We start from the raw sequence: 16,498 nt of genomic DNA, 5'->3' as shown, positions 1-16,498 counted from the left end.
TGCAGCAATTAACCAATTTCACTATTAACCACGCTTTAGAATGTCACAGTTTTGTAACCGTAAAGGCTCAGCTACAGCGAGTGTTTCTGTTCTCACTCTCAAAAAAGAGACATCGTGGTACTTTATTTTTCCATGAACAATGGTTGTACTGTGAGGAAAATTAAACAAAACTAGACAATTGTGTTAAAAAAAAAAATGTTCATAGGTGCAACTGGCAGACTACAAGAACCAAAACAAACTTGTTGTAGCAGCTTAAAGTTGGAGTGCAGGACTTTTGTCATCTCCTTCTGGCAGTGAGATCATTACAAAAACACAGTTGACGTGTGTTTACATCATTGGCTCTGCCGTAGCCTACTCCATTGCTAACATTGCTGCTGTAAAACACGCCCCCCCCCCCCCCCCCGCCAAATGACTCCTTTCACTGTCAGAATTTGATCCATTCAGTCCGATAACATTTGGAAAGTCTAGAAGAGCAGCACGATTAAATTATTTTATTCCCGTTCAAGTTAGCAGAGGGCTAACAGGAAGTTAGCCGCTCAGCCGCGAGAGTCTTTAGTGTGCATTCTCTGCCCATAGAGCATGCCCAGTATGCACTCATCCAGCCAGCGCAGGAATGTCAAACCCAACACCAGATTAAAAAGTGTGTATACTGTGAAATACAGAGATTTATCTGGTAATGATAGGCTTAATCAGCATTCTGTGAACTTGTTTGGCAAAGGCTTGAATGTGACAGATGTTCATTTATATGTAAAAGTTCCACACTGCAGGTTTAAAATGCCATGCTGCAACAAGTTCCACATGCTGTCACAAGAGCAACTCCCCTCACTAATGTTTGAGGGAGTTACATTAGCTAAAGGACACATGTTCTGGCAAAGGCTGAGAGACCCACCACTGAAGCCTTGTATTCACCAAAACACCTTCAATCGTCAGTGTGGGAGTATTTTGGTTACATGAAAAATGGCCGGCGGTTGTTCAAGAAGATGAATCTCCCAGTTTGTAAAACTTGAAAAGGAAAGTCGCTGCTACAGGATTCAACAACTCCAACTTAATGCATCCATCACCATCATCACCATCCATCTAAACACACTCAAGTGAAGGTAATACACTGAGTAATAACTTTAATAATCTCAACTCAAACCTCCACTAACATTTTTGTTCTTACAAAATATAACCTCATTGAGAGAAGCAGTCAATTATGTTATTGAGTCTGTAATGTAGCTAGAATAAAAATGAAAACTGTTATGTAGCTTAATAAAATAAAACATGTAATATAGACTGATCTGTCTGTATGTACACTGTTGTTCTGTCCAGTAAAAACATGAAGCTTCACTTTACATTCAGATAAACTAATGTGGCAGCTACAATTGTTAGATTTCATCTGTGAGACCAACAATTATCTTCCAAAAGGCATGATATCATATATATCAGTTCATCAGATCATGTTCTCCCCTATATATCAGGGTTTCCGCCAGTGACCCCCCCGCCAGGCCTAAGCATCAGGGATTCTTTTTAAAAAAAGTATTTTAAAAGATGTTATCCAAACTAAAATGTGTTTACAAGTAGCGTGGCTCCTTTAAGGAATAGCTTTGCACAGCATGTGTTCACACCTACAACAAAACATTAGCCATCAGTAGTTTCAGTGTATCAGCTTTCAAAATCCCTGTCAGTGGATCTCTGGTTGTGTTCATAGCTGGGCTCTGTGACAGGCTGCCGTGCCAGCTCTGGATGCATTTAATGAAATAAAGATTTTCACTGGCTCGGGGCCAAACACTCCCACTAGCATCAACAGATTCCATGTGCACACCAGGCCTGGTGACAGTATGCATCCTCCTGTCAATTCAGTGGTTCCCATACATTGATTTATTTGTGGCGGTTCACCACGATATCGACATCGATCTCTCTCTCTCTTTTTCTTTATTTCCCTTTGTTGAAATACATCTGTCATTACTTTCTTGTTCTTTCACTACTGCATTTTTTTTAATAATCACAAAGCAAAACCAAACACCCACTCCATGCTACAGATTCCAATCTTCAACATTCCAGAAAATAGTCAAATCAAATTGTTAGCAGCAAACCCCAGCATGTTCTTGTACAAGTCTCAGCAGCGTTTTTAATAATTAGATGCTAAAATCATAACAATATCCCAGTCATTTCTACATACTGTAGGCAGATCCATTAAAAAAAAAAAGGCTTTTGTCATGAAAAGGAGATGATAGCACAGCATCAGCAGAGATTTCATCTTTCATAGTTTACTCCCTTGCAGAGAATACAATTCCAGAGGGAAAACACAGTTTTTTTGGATGTGAATTGGAACAAATCAAATTGAAAAATAATGGTAATGTCAGCAATGTAACCATAGTCATGAGGATGGGCTCCTGGTGTGATATCCTAGCCAGATGACAAGAAGGGGGGGGGGGGGAGTTCAATCACTAAAGAGCTCTGCCCAGGACCATATGGGCTAATAAGAGAGTGGCCGTTTCTGTCACTAAGTCCCATCATGGAAAAAGCTTTGGGTCTTAACCATATGGAATTCACTGACTGCATCACCATTGTCGTAGCCACTAAAGGAGCTTGGCTGCAGGCCATCTGGGTCTCCCACTGCAGAGACGTATTGGAGGGTATTACTTTAAACTCCCCCCCCCCCCCCATCCTCAGCCAACCTCACCCGCTCAACATGAGAAGTAGCCAGCTAGTAGGAGTCAAACAGCAACCGTTTTCATGCACGAGACTCCTACTCACTCAACACCGCACACATTACATGCTGCTCTGTTTCTTAAAGCAGCTGCATTACTCTTATAACAACAGCACCTTTCACATAGATGGTCCTGAAGAATGAGGAGAGGGAAGATTCTGATGCACTAGACACAGAACAATGCCATGATAACAATCAATCAATCCATCAGACAGACCCTGACACATCATGATCTAGCTGAGCTTGTTTCTGAAGTACGTGGCCATGGAGGCACTCTTTATTTCATATCAACCGATAGTTAAGTAGCAAAATGGACATTAAAAGTTTATTATCAGTGCTCAGACGTTGATGACTGCTTTCTACAGGCAGAATGAAGACGTCTTTACTGATCCGAGGAGCCACAATCAGTGGTTCAGTCCACACATGCAGGGAGTTTCCCCACAGAGCAGGAATGCTGGGAGGGCAACTGGGCAGAGAGGCGTGAGCTGGGCAGCATCTATCCACATCTCAGTCCGGAAACTGCTCACCATGCACATCACACTTCACACTTTATAAACACACACACACACACACACACACACATACACGCACACACACTGCTAGAACGCTCTGTAACCGGCAGAATGTTCTGCATGATTGTTTCATGATCATGCTTCAGTTTTAGGCTCTGCTTTACAGCTGGAGACAAACCAGCGGAATAATGTGACAGAACTTTCTATACAACAGCTAGGTGAATAAATAAACTGTCATCATCAAAATAAAAAAAAAATTCAGGAATTTAATAAGTAACGCACAATATCTCTCTTCATACATCTGATGGTGTCCAGGTAAAAACTCACACTCACAACACTCCAGCACAGAGAGGTGCGTGGACAAAGCCCAGTTTACGACCCAAGCCTTTAATCTGAAAAAAAAAGGTCTCATAAATGGAATTCCACTGCTGACTTCAGGGGGCTCAAGCAGGGAAGTGGCTAAGAGTCAGCCAGGGAGTAAACACAAGTTGTATGGCCAAACAACAGCAACCCCTTCATCTGTTATTACACTGATTAAGCACTAGAACAATGTCCCTGCTAAAAAAAACCCCAAAGCTGTAAACAGCTTCAGCCACACTCAGAATGAAAAGTCTAGTGGAGCAAAGAGAAAATAATCATCTGAGCTGGGAGTTCAGAGTTGGACTAGATCCCAAACTGATTTGTCTGAGTAGCATACTACTACTCCAACAAGAAGGTGAAGCTGTAGCCAGTAGTCTTCCACTTATGAGTATTCATTGGAACACGGATGACTTCAAGACATTAGAGCGATGTTACTTAGACAGAAACATAGAACTCTCCCTGATTTTCCATCAGTTTACCAGGTTAAAATATCACAACACCCCTGAGCCTCAGCTAGGACTGGGCATAATAAATGATATATAATAATAACATAAAACTTATAACTGTTGTTGGGAAACACTGTCTGACAATGCAGCCTATCACATCACAGGAACAGAGCTATTTGTAACCAATCATATGGCAGTATTTTAAGAACAGCCCATGCCCACAGCACAGTTGGTTGACTTAGCTGAACAAACAACATGCTGCTGTTTTGATTTGTACAACAGAGTCACGAGAGAGATGAGCGCTCCTCCGGAGGAAGTGTCGTTGAAGAGAGCGACATTGTGTCATTTAAATGTCATCTACCGTCATTAAAAATAACGATGTTCAAATGCCAGCAGGATGTAAGTACAGATACATCTGGATGCTACTAATTTGGTGTGTGTGTGTGTGTTGTGTGCATAGACTGTATATAAAGATGGACGTCATGACAGCTCCCCAAAAGTGAAGCCAAAACATTTCAATCGCCCCCTGGTGGCTGGCTGCAGTATAGCTCAAAAGTCCCGCCCCTTCCATGTTAGTGGATGGGACATGAGCCAAACTACAAAATAAAAGTACACGTCAATTACATTTCTCCCAGAGATGGTTTCTGTCATTTTATGTTGTTCTTTTCATGCTGATGTTTGTACAAGTGTTCATTTTGATGATAAGTTAAGAACATAAAAAGGGGTGTGACATCATGATTGACAGCTGTGACGGCCGCTCTCAAGCCTCTGTCAGGCGGTGGGACGGCTGAGGGGGCGTGTCCCGACTGCCTCTGGCTCCAAATGACATCACACAAGCAAGATGGCAGCTCCCGGAAAGGAGATATTTTGGCTTCACTTTTGCATAGCGGCAGTGGAGACATATCATCCATATTTATATACAGTCAATGGTTGTGTGTGTTAAGCATGTCTTACTTTAAGGCACAGACCAGCCCCGTGACAATAACTGTTCACTTTTAACCAGCTGGTAACAGGAACACACACAATCAAAAGCCGCCTCACGTAACTCAACACCTGCCTCTAGCATCCAGGCAATATTATCTATGACAGCAGCTGCGTCACGTGCATGTTCACAGGCAGGTGATATGCAGACTCTGCATGCACATGTTGTGGTAGGCGGCTAATGGGGCCTGCTTTGGGTTAAAACTAGTCAGATTCTTGTAAACTTAGCTACTGGCTGAGACGGCAGCCTCTCCTCTAGCAGCACTACCTGCAGCAGTGAATCACATCAGCAGCAGCAGCAGAGGGAGGAGGACAGATGACAGGATGACTGACTGATAGTGACTGATGTCTTTGTTCTTCATTCTTTTTAAACTTCACTACTGACATTTTAGATTAGTTTCCAGTGAGACATTATTGAGGTTATATAGTGACTTTGCTGTAGCACTTACTTCATTCTTGTTAATGTCTGACTGTACTGTAAAATAAATCTATTAATAGATCTTTCATTTATAAATATTGTAAAGATAATGGTCCAAAATGAGGTGAAAATGCATAGTTTTTAGTTAAATAACATCACATTTTCTTGGGGGAGGATCTCTACACCACCCAGCTGTGTTGAAGCATTTCACTTTTGACATTTATTACAATGACACTTATCTTGACCTCCAAAGCTGGTGTCAAAAGCTCCTGTAAATCATCACACACACACATGACTATGTGGACATGGATAAACCTATCTGTAACAGATCTAAGCTAGCTGTAAGTTATTCCACTGCCACTGGTGTCATGGGCTCTGTGCACACACACACACACACACACACACAACAGCACTGCTGCTGAAAAAAAAACAGTTTGAGGACGTCATCTTGTGCTTTGGGAAACAGTGATCATCATTTTTCACCATTTCCTGGACCAAACAACTAATCAATTAATCAAGAAAAAACCCCACAGAGGAATCAATACTGGAAATAGCAGTTATTTGCAGTCCTAGTGGATTCCTAGCACAACAACACACAAGATCCAACGTAGCGCCTCTGTGTACATGAATTTGAACGCATGAACTTGTGTCAGCTGATCTGCCGAATACAATGCTGTAGATCAGAGTGGTGCTGCAGATTAATGTAACCTTTCATGTTGCTCTGGCAGCTAATCTCAGTCACAATGTCAGGTCATACGATGCAAAGCCACACACACAAACTCAACCTTTGTTGAGGCCCTCTAAGACTCAAACACACACACACACACACAGAGTTAACATGGCTGTATACCAGGAGATTGTTGGGCTGAAATAACTTTGATTCAGCCAAGTCTAAACTCAGCTCTCATCTCTGGGGCTGTACCTGGGTCAACACACACAGCCACGATACTGTTTGCTCTGTCAGACAGCTGACAGAGAAGCAATTCACACCGACAATGTGACTCAAGTCATTCTGTGGCTGATTAGTCATGGTAAAAGCATATTCTAATCAAAAAGGGATTGGCCTTGTGACTTTGTTAGGGGCTGTATCCAAGATCAGTTGAGCCTACAGGATGGAGGGCATTTCCTATAATAATTAACCTTTAAGAAATCCTGTGAAACATTAGCTGTTCAGAATGGTGCAGAGCTGCCAGATCCCCGGAATCAAACAATGGACTGGATTTAACTTTCCAAGTGCCAAAGACAAATAGAGCCTGTGTGTCTAAGAGTTTGTCTCTGGACTGTAATGCTGAAAATAAACATTTGGGTCCTGAATGGAATCTTACAGGATATGTAAAGATGTGTTTTCTGACCGGATGACTTTTATTTCAGTTTGTCTGACTTCTAGAGCTTCAACAACTAGGCCTAGTCGATTAATCGATTAGTTAGTAGGATACCGTTATGATAATCAATTCATTTTAATTTTGAGTCATTTTTTAAAAGAAGAAAATTTCCAAATTCTCTGATTCCAGCTTCTCATATGTGAATATTTTCTGGGTTTTTTTTGTCTTCTATGATAGTAAACTGAATATCTTTGTGGACAAAACAAGACATTAGAGTTTTGAGAAACAGTGATTGACATTTTTCACCATTTTCTGACATTTTCTGGACCAAACAACTAATCGATTAATAAAAAAATTAATTGACAGATTAATTGATAATGAAAACAACCGTTAATTGCAGCAAGTTGTGTTTAATAACATGTTATACCAAGAAAAAAAGATATATCTCTGCAAATCAAAGCAATTATTCACCTCTTCCCAGTCATGCAGTAGACAGTTATAAACTGTGTCGTTGTTGTAAACAGAGTACCTTCGCATGATAAGAGGAGTAACTTGTAAAAGTCAGAGAGGTTTACATTAGACTGAAAAATATGGCTGTGTAAAAAATAATAATAATAAAATTAAGTGAGGCAGAAAGTCCAAAACATCGTTGTCATGGATACAGGAGCCTGGCAGACAGCCTAACTGCCCTGTCAAGTCAACAAATACAACAACAAGGAATTTCGTCCACCTACACTGTTCAAAAGGTACATATTTACCCTCAAACAGCGAGGTCCAACATGTCTTGTTTAACCGGTGGTGCCACGTTACCTCGACACACAACGTGAACAATAAACAGAAATAAAATATGTATTTTTAATGAACTTAAGCTTTCCGATAACTTCCAACACTTTGTCTTACCTTCCGAGCTCTTTACCGGGGATGATGGTGTAGTGGTCGGTGAAAGGTTCGCTCCTGATGCTGGTTTTGATTTGGGACAACAAGCCGCCGACGCTGCGGCTCTGGCTCGGTTCGGCTGCCGGGCTGTTTTGGTGGCGGGCCCGGCTCCTCGCGTCCCCGGCGCCGGGACGTTCAGGGATCATGGCGTCGTTTAATTGGAGCGGTTCGTTAACGTTAGCTTAAACTCTGAAAACTTTCACGAACAGCAGCACACTAATATTAAACAACACAACTGACTAAACGCTGAGCGACAACTTCAAAAAAACATTCGTGCGACAGAAAAATATCACTGTTTGGAAAGCTTGGAGTTAGTAGCACCAGCATGGTTTAATATTCTATCAAATAACGCTGCTGACCAGCTCATTTTGATGAAGTTTCAGTCTGAACTTGCGGTCCTCAGCTCGCTCTCCGCTCACTGCCAGCACGAGCCGGTGCTCTGCTTCACTTACTGAGGCTGGGGATGATTGACAGACGGACTGGCCAATGGAGTGATAGTGAAGCGAAGCGCTTTCTGTTGCATTTATATGAAATCTTTACATCTTTATCTTTACATGACTTTGGTAAAATGTATTGTTTGGATAACTGAATATGAAAGGAATCTCTGCTGGCAGATTTAGTCTCCTGGACGTTGTAGCCTACACACAAAGTGCTGTTAACTTGTATTGTCTCAATAAAGCTGTTTTTCTAAGAGAGATAAGGCATGTTCCTACAGTATTTTAACATTATAGAGCCTCAAAATGTTCAGTATTAAAAAAAAAAAAAAAAAAAAAGTAATTTTAAAATAAATAATAAAATGAATAAATAACAGTTTTATTGGAGAACTCTAGCACTAGCTGAAATTGAGGCACACTGTACGCTCTGTCAGGTAAACCTGAGTAAAACAGTCAGGTGTCCATATGAACAGTGTAAGAGCTTTTCCTCACAGTAATCATTCCTTCTGTTCATACTGGCTATTAAAAGATTCCATTCAAATGTGCTTTTAATGTAAGTGACGGAGGCCAAAATCCTCAGTGTGTCCACACAGTCATTTTGTGCAAAAATGCATTTAAAAGTTTATCTGAGGCTTATATGAGGCTTCAGCAGTCTGAGTTAGTCATATCAAGTGGATATCTGACACATTTACAGTCTTTTAAGCATCAAATTCCCTCTTTGTGTTTTCCTCAGACCTGTTGAGCTGCGGTGAAAGTAAAGTAACAAAAAGAGGAACTTTGGCACTGAAAAGACTGTAATGTTTAAAGATATCTACTTGATTTGACTCATTTGGATGGCATCATAGAGTTAGGGTCAGAATGATATCTGACTTAAATGTCAGTAACAGTCAGCCAACCCAAAACCATAGGTATAGAAATGTAGATACTGCGTTAGCAATTTGACACGCATCTGCATGGTCACCATATTGTGGCAGTCAACAGTCAAGAGTAGACCACTTTAGTGTATTTTACTGTTATATAAGTTAATGAACGTGAAATATTACTTCAAGCTGTCCTGAAATGACCTGACACTATTATGATGATGGCTGCCTAATAAAAACATAACATTACTGAATAATTGTTAAAGCACTACGTGACTAGAGGTAGATGTGATATTTACTCAACAATGACCTCATTCTTTGTATTATTTACTTTTTTAAAATTATCAGCTGGGATGTGTTTGTGCTCATGAGATTATACGTACTAGCTAGCCTAAATGAGATCTAGTAAGCCATATTTATGCTGCCAGTCTAATGCACTGGCTGCACAAAGAAGACAGAAATGAACTATAAATTCACTGCTAGATGATTTAAAAGAGAAAAAGAAAAACATTTCAGAAGAACTACAGCTAAAGCTTGACCACTATTCTGGGAGGTTTTCTTCATTTATATAAGAATATACAGTGTGTTTCATTTCATACTGGCAAAGGCAGTAGATAGGAAATCAGACTACCAATAACATTTTGCTTGATTTGTGATCTGAAATGCACTGTTGAAATGTTAAACTAACATGTTTCGCCCCTACATAATGCATAAATTAAAATCAAATTTCAGATTTTTGGGTCTGTTTTTCCAAACATTCCAGATCTTCCAGTTGAACTCCTAGAACAGCAGCATGCCTACACTCTTAAAAGGGCAATGTAAGTGCAGTGCAAACTGCACTTACATGGCCCCAGAGCCAGAGCTGACTCTATTCACCAGACTCCAACCAAGTTTCAGTGAGGAACAAGAAATCTAGGAGGGTGGAGGAGATAAAGCCATTTCGAATTTGAGAGAGACCTCACATTTAAAAAGGGCCAATTTCCACAGAGTGGCTGGTGATGGGCCAGCGGTACATTATATATAAATATGTGAAGATTAATTTTGTTTGATTGTTTTTTTCCAAACTCCGTCCTCTGATGAAGGCCCAATGATGTAGCTGAGAGCTCTGGAAAAAAAAGTTAGTAGACCTTATAGGATTTTTTGTCAAACTGTATTTTTGTTTTGGACAATAGTTTCAAAAACTTGTCTAGCTCTTTACAATATAGTCACACAGTGGCAGCAAAGTAACAAAATGACCTTTTTATTGAGATTCATAAACAGTGGTATGGTATGGTGGAGCGATAGCACAGCCTGAGTATTTAGCAACCCGTTCTCATACAAATCAGAACTGTACCTTTCAACATTATGTACATACTGTATGTGTATAATATACACACACAAAACTAGAAACAAAACAAACAAAAAAATGCATGCTTCAGTGTCACCTCCCAGAAAAGTTGCCACCATCCATCCAGCCATTCAGATATTCCCTTTGTTAAATTTATGCTTTTAAAAATGAAAATAGACAAATAGCTTAAAAAGACACAAATACCAAACAGCAACTACAATTTTCCACCACTTATACCATTCTGTAGACACCTCATGATTCTTTACTTTTCCAAAAGCTTATTTAAATATTTCTATAATAGCTGCTATCAAAGCACTTATGTTTCTGTGTTTGTTGTGGGAGTGTTCCTAACCATTCTTTTTCCACAATAAATATCAGTGTTCAAGGTCAACTGTGTGTATTCAACACATCAACCCAATAAAAACAAGACTTACGTACGTATGCTGTCTTAACGTTTTCAACAAATTACATCCATGCATATTTTTTTATGCATGTCATTTGTTGTCACAAACTGCAAAGCACAGATTACTTGATGGATACATACAGCTGTAAAATGTATGACATAGTACAGTAAGACGTTTGTGACATGGAAGAAAACATTCCTGAAAACATTGACAGAACCTTAATGATGAAACTGCCACTGCCAGCAGAGAAAGTGAACAGAAATAGAGAAACACTGTGAGCCAAATGGAAACAAAAACAGGTAGCACATTTCCTGCGCTGAGCGACAAGTAATCAGCTAGCTTAATAGATAATAGAAAAAGACACATATCAAAACGCAAAGGCTTCAAAAGTGAAGGCAAACTCTTTGACTCATGCTTCTTACCACACCATCAAAAAAAAAAAAAAATGCAAATAAACAAAACATTCAAGGAAAGCTTCAGTACTCCCCTTTACTTATAAATACAATACAGTATAAATAACAGTACAAAAGATTGTAGAAAAAAAAAAAGCTGGGGAAGATGCAACATTATCAGCCTTTTCCTCTTGGTTGTAGAGATGTGTGGATAAGGCCTGGCCACTGCCAAGGATGACTACAGACTTACTTAAAGATCGGATTCTCTTCAAATTCATTCTTAAATTGCTATACCCAGTCTTCATATATATAGTGGTCTACACTTCTGCAAGATTTAAACAGGAAAATCCTGTATTTCTGTTGCTTTGTAGAGCCACATTACACCACTGTGATCGTTTCTGTAGCGAGCAAGCAACATTTAAGTGATATTACTCATTTGAAATGTTTAATTCAGTAGTATTCCAAATGTAAATGACAAAAAATAAGATTTGATCCTGTGTGTTAAAATGTTGTTCAATAAAACAGTCATGTGGTGAACAAAGCATGAAATCTAGCCGGCTGCTGATAGTTAATGTCGGTGAAAAGTTCAGCTGTGGCCAAACTCTGAGCTGACAAATATCTAGAAATGTGACATCAATCTGTTCTTTACAGCCACTAAGTTGAATTCAGGGTCATGGTCAGGGGATGGAGGGTTGGAGCCTATCCCAGCATGCCTTGGGTGAATGGTAGGGAAGCAAGCTGTACAGGTCGCCAGTCGCTCTCAGTGCTGACAGACAAATGAATGCTTAACCCTATCTGTAATTTAAGCCCCATTCACACTTACAATTTCAAGGGTCTTACTGAATTACCAGACTATCGATATTGGATGAAAACTTGGATTATGTTCAATGCCAACAATTTTTAAAAATTTCCTCACTTTGTACGATATTAGTACATGGCAGCTATGGTTATTGTTAGGTAAAGACTGTGGTTATGGCAAATAAACTGTAGTTTGGGTTAGGCAACAAAACCATTTGGGTGAAGGTTAGGGAGAGATTGAGGTTAGGTTTAATGACGAGGCAAAAGGTAACTGCAGGTCTGTGAAAGGACATAAACTCTGGTCTCCTGCATAAAAGTCTAACACACTCAGCATCCATCCACCATCCCAACCTCCACACCTTTACCTTTCGGCTTGCAACATTAAGGGTGCACTACTTCATTGGCACTGAAAGTTGGCACTGGACATAAACTGAGATGTTAAATCATCTTTTGGACATAAATCCTAGGAAATCTGGGTTTTATATTTGAATAAAGTCCAGATGCGATTTAATGCACTTTCATTTACACTTAGCCAGATGGTTTACGCAACCGTCTTGCTTTTCCTGCATTAGATGCATGGCTGGGTAGGCCCTACTCTGGTCCAGAGGGTGGTGGTAATGCACCTGAAGGTGTGAAAATGGTGACAGCCAAAAAACATCAAAAGAAGAATTATTTGAGCTGAAAACCAGTTTAGCATGCTAGCGAACAACTCTCCACCAACTACCGCAAACACATGGACCACTTGCATGGATTGGAGGCGAGACAAGCGAGACAGAGGTTTTGCCGGCCATCATTCACACTGCTCTCCAAACTATATAGATCATTCAATGGGTGCACTGATTGGGGTTCAGATAAACTCTACAAACAGCAAATTATGCCTGTATGAAGTGGTGAAATCACTGGAGCTGCTTACTTCCTGCCACTTTTATATGACAGGGAGAAAGATGACTACTGTCAGTGTCACTGCAGCTGCAAGTCCCCAATAAACGGTGTTGGGCTGTGAAATCATTTTGGCATAGTGTCCATACAGGGCATTTCAAAACACCAAATACATTTTTCTGGCGTCACAACACCCCCAGAAGGACTTCATATCAGAATTGAATCAACTCAGGCCAATAACATTTGGAAAGTTTAGAGATGATATTATATCCTGTCAACATCTGGCTAGCATGCATTTCAAACTCCTTCCTGAGGTGTTACGGTTTGAGCAATCGGATTGCAATTGAGCTATAACGCTTCCTGGTTGCATTTAAACACAGCTATTTTATGTCAGATTGCTATCTGCCTAAGACACATGAAGTGGCTAAGTGTAAATGGGGTATTAGAGACTCCAATGAACCTAACTTTAGTTTGGAGTGTGAAAGGAAACCCACATGAACATGGGGAGAACATGCAAACTGTATTCAGAAAGAACCAAGGCAAATATCTGAACTAAGGACCTTCCTTATGTGGGGCTCAAGTGCTAACTACTAAGCACAACCACAACCCCACAGGCCACGTACTGTATGAGGCAGTAAGTAACTGAGGCACAGTTTCACTACTGGACTAGAGATGTGTAGACAAGGGTTTGAGGGTGCATTGCAGTCAGTCTTTGTCTGAAAGAACATGGTAGATTGTGGAACAGACTGAAGTAAATGTCTTAACTATTGCATATATTACACTGGTTTGTCCCCTCTACACATCAAGTTTATACCAAAAGAGCCGGATCAGTTCAGGAGGCCAAACCAATGACCGCAGGCCCTTGGAGACCTACATGCCGCTTTGTACCAGTCATGTTGTTTGAACCTAGGCGTTTCTCAGGAGAGACAGTAAAGGTTCGGATGTTGGAGTACCTGCTCCATGCAAAGAACAACACCATGGTGATGGTATAGTCAGAGACAAGAAGTTCATTAGTGGAAGACATGAATAAGAGTACAGGCAGCTTCCATTCAAACAGCAGGACCAGAGATGCTAAAAGGTTAAGCACTACTCTGGCAAACAGGATTTATAGAAAGTCCCCTTTAGCCGGCTGAAAACACAGTGTCCACATGCGCATTCTTCGTCTTCAAGGAATCGTGAAGTACCTGTTTGCTGGGTCAACAGGATCTCCCACAGTCTCCTAGAAGCCCTTGTGTTGGAGTTGATGGCTACTTTGTTACAGGAGATGTGACATCATTGTCTTTGAAAGTACTGCAGAGCAAGAAAGCTTGGAGAGATTGTTGGAGTGGTTTGTCAGTAACATGGCTGTCCATTCAGAGGAGAAACAGAAAGGTCCGTGTCCAGATGCTGTCCTCACTTTGGACTTACAAAAAGTGCGGGTCCGGATCTAGGCCTTCTTGGAACCAATACCAATACTTCTTGAGTATCAGAATTGGAGAAATATTGTAGTAGTTGTTAAGTCTGTAACTGTCCATTAGACAACCGGCCCATTTAAAGGGATATACTGTACCCTTAACCTCGATTTGCTGTTGATGTACTGTATCTGATTTAGACCAAAGTTGATGAAGTGTTTATAGAATACCCTTTCAGTCCTTCCCTACCCTCAGTGTACTAGACCCTTCCTAAAAGACTTCCGGGACCTAAAAAACATATTGAGATTGCTTTAAAAAGAAAATTCATTGCTATAGTTAACGGAGAGCAAAACCAGAGAATGTGTAAAAAAGGCTTAAATAAATGTTTTGTACATTACTGAGACCAACTTATCCCTTCAGCAGTCCAGCTAGGGATCAGATTTAGAATGATCCTCCCAGCAATTTACAAGCTCCTTCCTGGACTCACTGAATTATCTGCAGACTTACGTTTTGTCCTCACACCCAGGTGTTTCTGTTAATAAAGCATAGTGGTACTGACAGTCTAGCTTTTTTTTTTTATTTTTTTATTTTTTTATTTAAATCACCACACAAGGTGATGGATTCCTCAAAAGCCATGGTTCCCAAAGCTAAATGGTCTAGGAAAAGAATCAATCCTTTTATCTCGTTCAGACTTCTGCACCTCTGTCTATTCTTGTCTATTGGCAAAATTTCCTCTCCTCTGTCTAATATGCAGAGGCTACAGCTCTCACTGGAGCAAAAGTACAAGATTATATGGACTTATGCCTTTATCTTAACATTGGTTGTAGTTTTAGATTTGATTGTAAGGTTATACTGATCAGCCCTAAGGTCTTGGGATGGCTGGTGTCTGGCACCAAGCTACATCACACTTCTTATTTATAATGTCCCCCAGTGTCCTCTTTTAATGTATCCTATGAACCAGATCACAGTCTCAGATCCTCAGGCAGGTTCCTATTGGCCCACCACAGTCCAGAAAAAGTACATTATGATCTCTGTAGGCTCTCCAGATTAAAAACAGACATGATTGTTCCTTTGGCATCAGGGCTACTAGACTTTGCATGAGTCTTTTCAAAATCTTCATCATACTTTGAACCACTTCTTTAAAGCCACACATAGATTTATCTGAATGTATAAGAGCAGCAAACTACCTGACAAATTGCAATTAGATTATTATTTATAATAATTATATTCACACATTTGCATTCAGTTTGAATTCACTGAAAATATTGACAAATTTATGTCATCCTTCAAATTATATACATATATGCTGTATATCTGTTTAATCCCATTTAAATTGTGTATTTATTACAGTTTGCATTATTTGTGCAGTAGTGATTGTGTATGTACGCATATCTACTTCTATTTCTGTTAATGCTTCTCTTTTCTTTTTGATTTTATTCTATTTGTTTTTACAGTATATGTGCATACTGCATACTGTAAGTTTTCTATCATTTATTACTTGAATCTTTTCTGTGAATTCAAATTTTCAACACAGGTATGAGAAAAAATCTTTAATTTAATTCAATACGTTGTCAAGTATTTTGCTGTCATAGATTATAGATCCTATACAAAGTTCTTGTTTTCAATGTGTTTATATGCTCTTGTGTCGCTATTATTTGTCTTACTTTCTGTACATTGCTCTTTAATTGTTGTAGTTTTTTTTTATTTTTTTTTAGCATTTTCTATCACTGTAAGTATTTTTTAATCATTGAATGGATGATGCATTTTGGTACATGCAACTTTAAATGATCTTGCTTTTAAGTACCCATTCTATGGGTCATATTCTCCGGTCTTCATGATTAATATAAAAATAACAGTAGTCCTGCTGTGGTGTCCTAAGTGCTGGGTGCTGTCATTGCTAAGTGAGAGACTAACACATAACCACACCATAACAGTGACGTACATATCCACATGACCAAAAGCTTTGTTCAGTAAGTCTGCACAATCCAGGAATCTTTACCATACATTAAAGCCCAAGAGTTTTTTTTTCCCTCTATTGGCCCAGCCAGTGTCACACAGAAAAAGATGCAGTGTTGATTGCTTGTCTGGCTCACTCCAGGCCAAACGTGCTGGTTTCCTCCACAGCCGTCAGCAGTTTCTCATACAGCATGGTGTATGAGGGGTATGGAGGCAGGTCCAGACGATTAAAACAGGTATGAGCCCTGAGAGAGAGAAACAAACAGATGTGTTAGAGAGTATAGAGAGTCATAGCTGGAAGGGAATACCCAAAGTCCACATCACATTAATTATCTTTCTTCTGTCAAATTAATCCAAAACTAGGGGGCGCCATCATGACACCAAAAAAAC

At 39.9% G+C, this 16,498-nt stretch overlaps 2 protein-coding genes across 3 annotated transcripts in view; both read right to left on the bottom strand.

The window, feature by feature from the left end:
* Positions 1 to 8,080, bottom strand: part of stk17a (serine/threonine kinase 17a) — a 34,867-nt gene extending 26,787 nt beyond the window's left edge. The window contains exon 1 of the mRNA XM_044340075.1: positions 7,632 to 8,080. Within this exon, the coding sequence (XP_044196010.1) occupies positions 7,632 to 7,813 (182 nt within the window). The 5' untranslated portion in view covers positions 7,814 to 8,080. The remainder of the gene's footprint in view (positions 1 to 7,631) is intronic.
* A 2,105-nt stretch (positions 8,081 to 10,185) lies between these two features.
* The window catches only part of LOC122972616 (E3 ubiquitin-protein ligase HECW1), an 81,633-nt gene continuing 75,320 nt past the window's right edge, over positions 10,186 to 16,498 (bottom strand). For both annotated transcript variants that reach the window (XM_044339854.1, XM_044339855.1), the window contains one exon: positions 10,186 to 16,353. In XM_044339854.1, the coding sequence (XP_044195789.1) occupies positions 16,242 to 16,353 (112 nt within the window). In that variant the 3' untranslated portion in view covers positions 10,186 to 16,241. The remainder of the gene's footprint in view (positions 16,354 to 16,498) is intronic.

The sequence above is a fragment of the Thunnus albacares genome, chromosome 21 (genome assembly GCF_914725855.1).
Source record: "Thunnus albacares chromosome 21, fThuAlb1.1, whole genome shotgun sequence".
Taxonomy (NCBI): domain Eukaryota; kingdom Metazoa; phylum Chordata; class Actinopteri; order Scombriformes; family Scombridae; genus Thunnus; species Thunnus albacares.
This window is presented reverse-complemented; position numbering and strand designations above follow the sequence as displayed.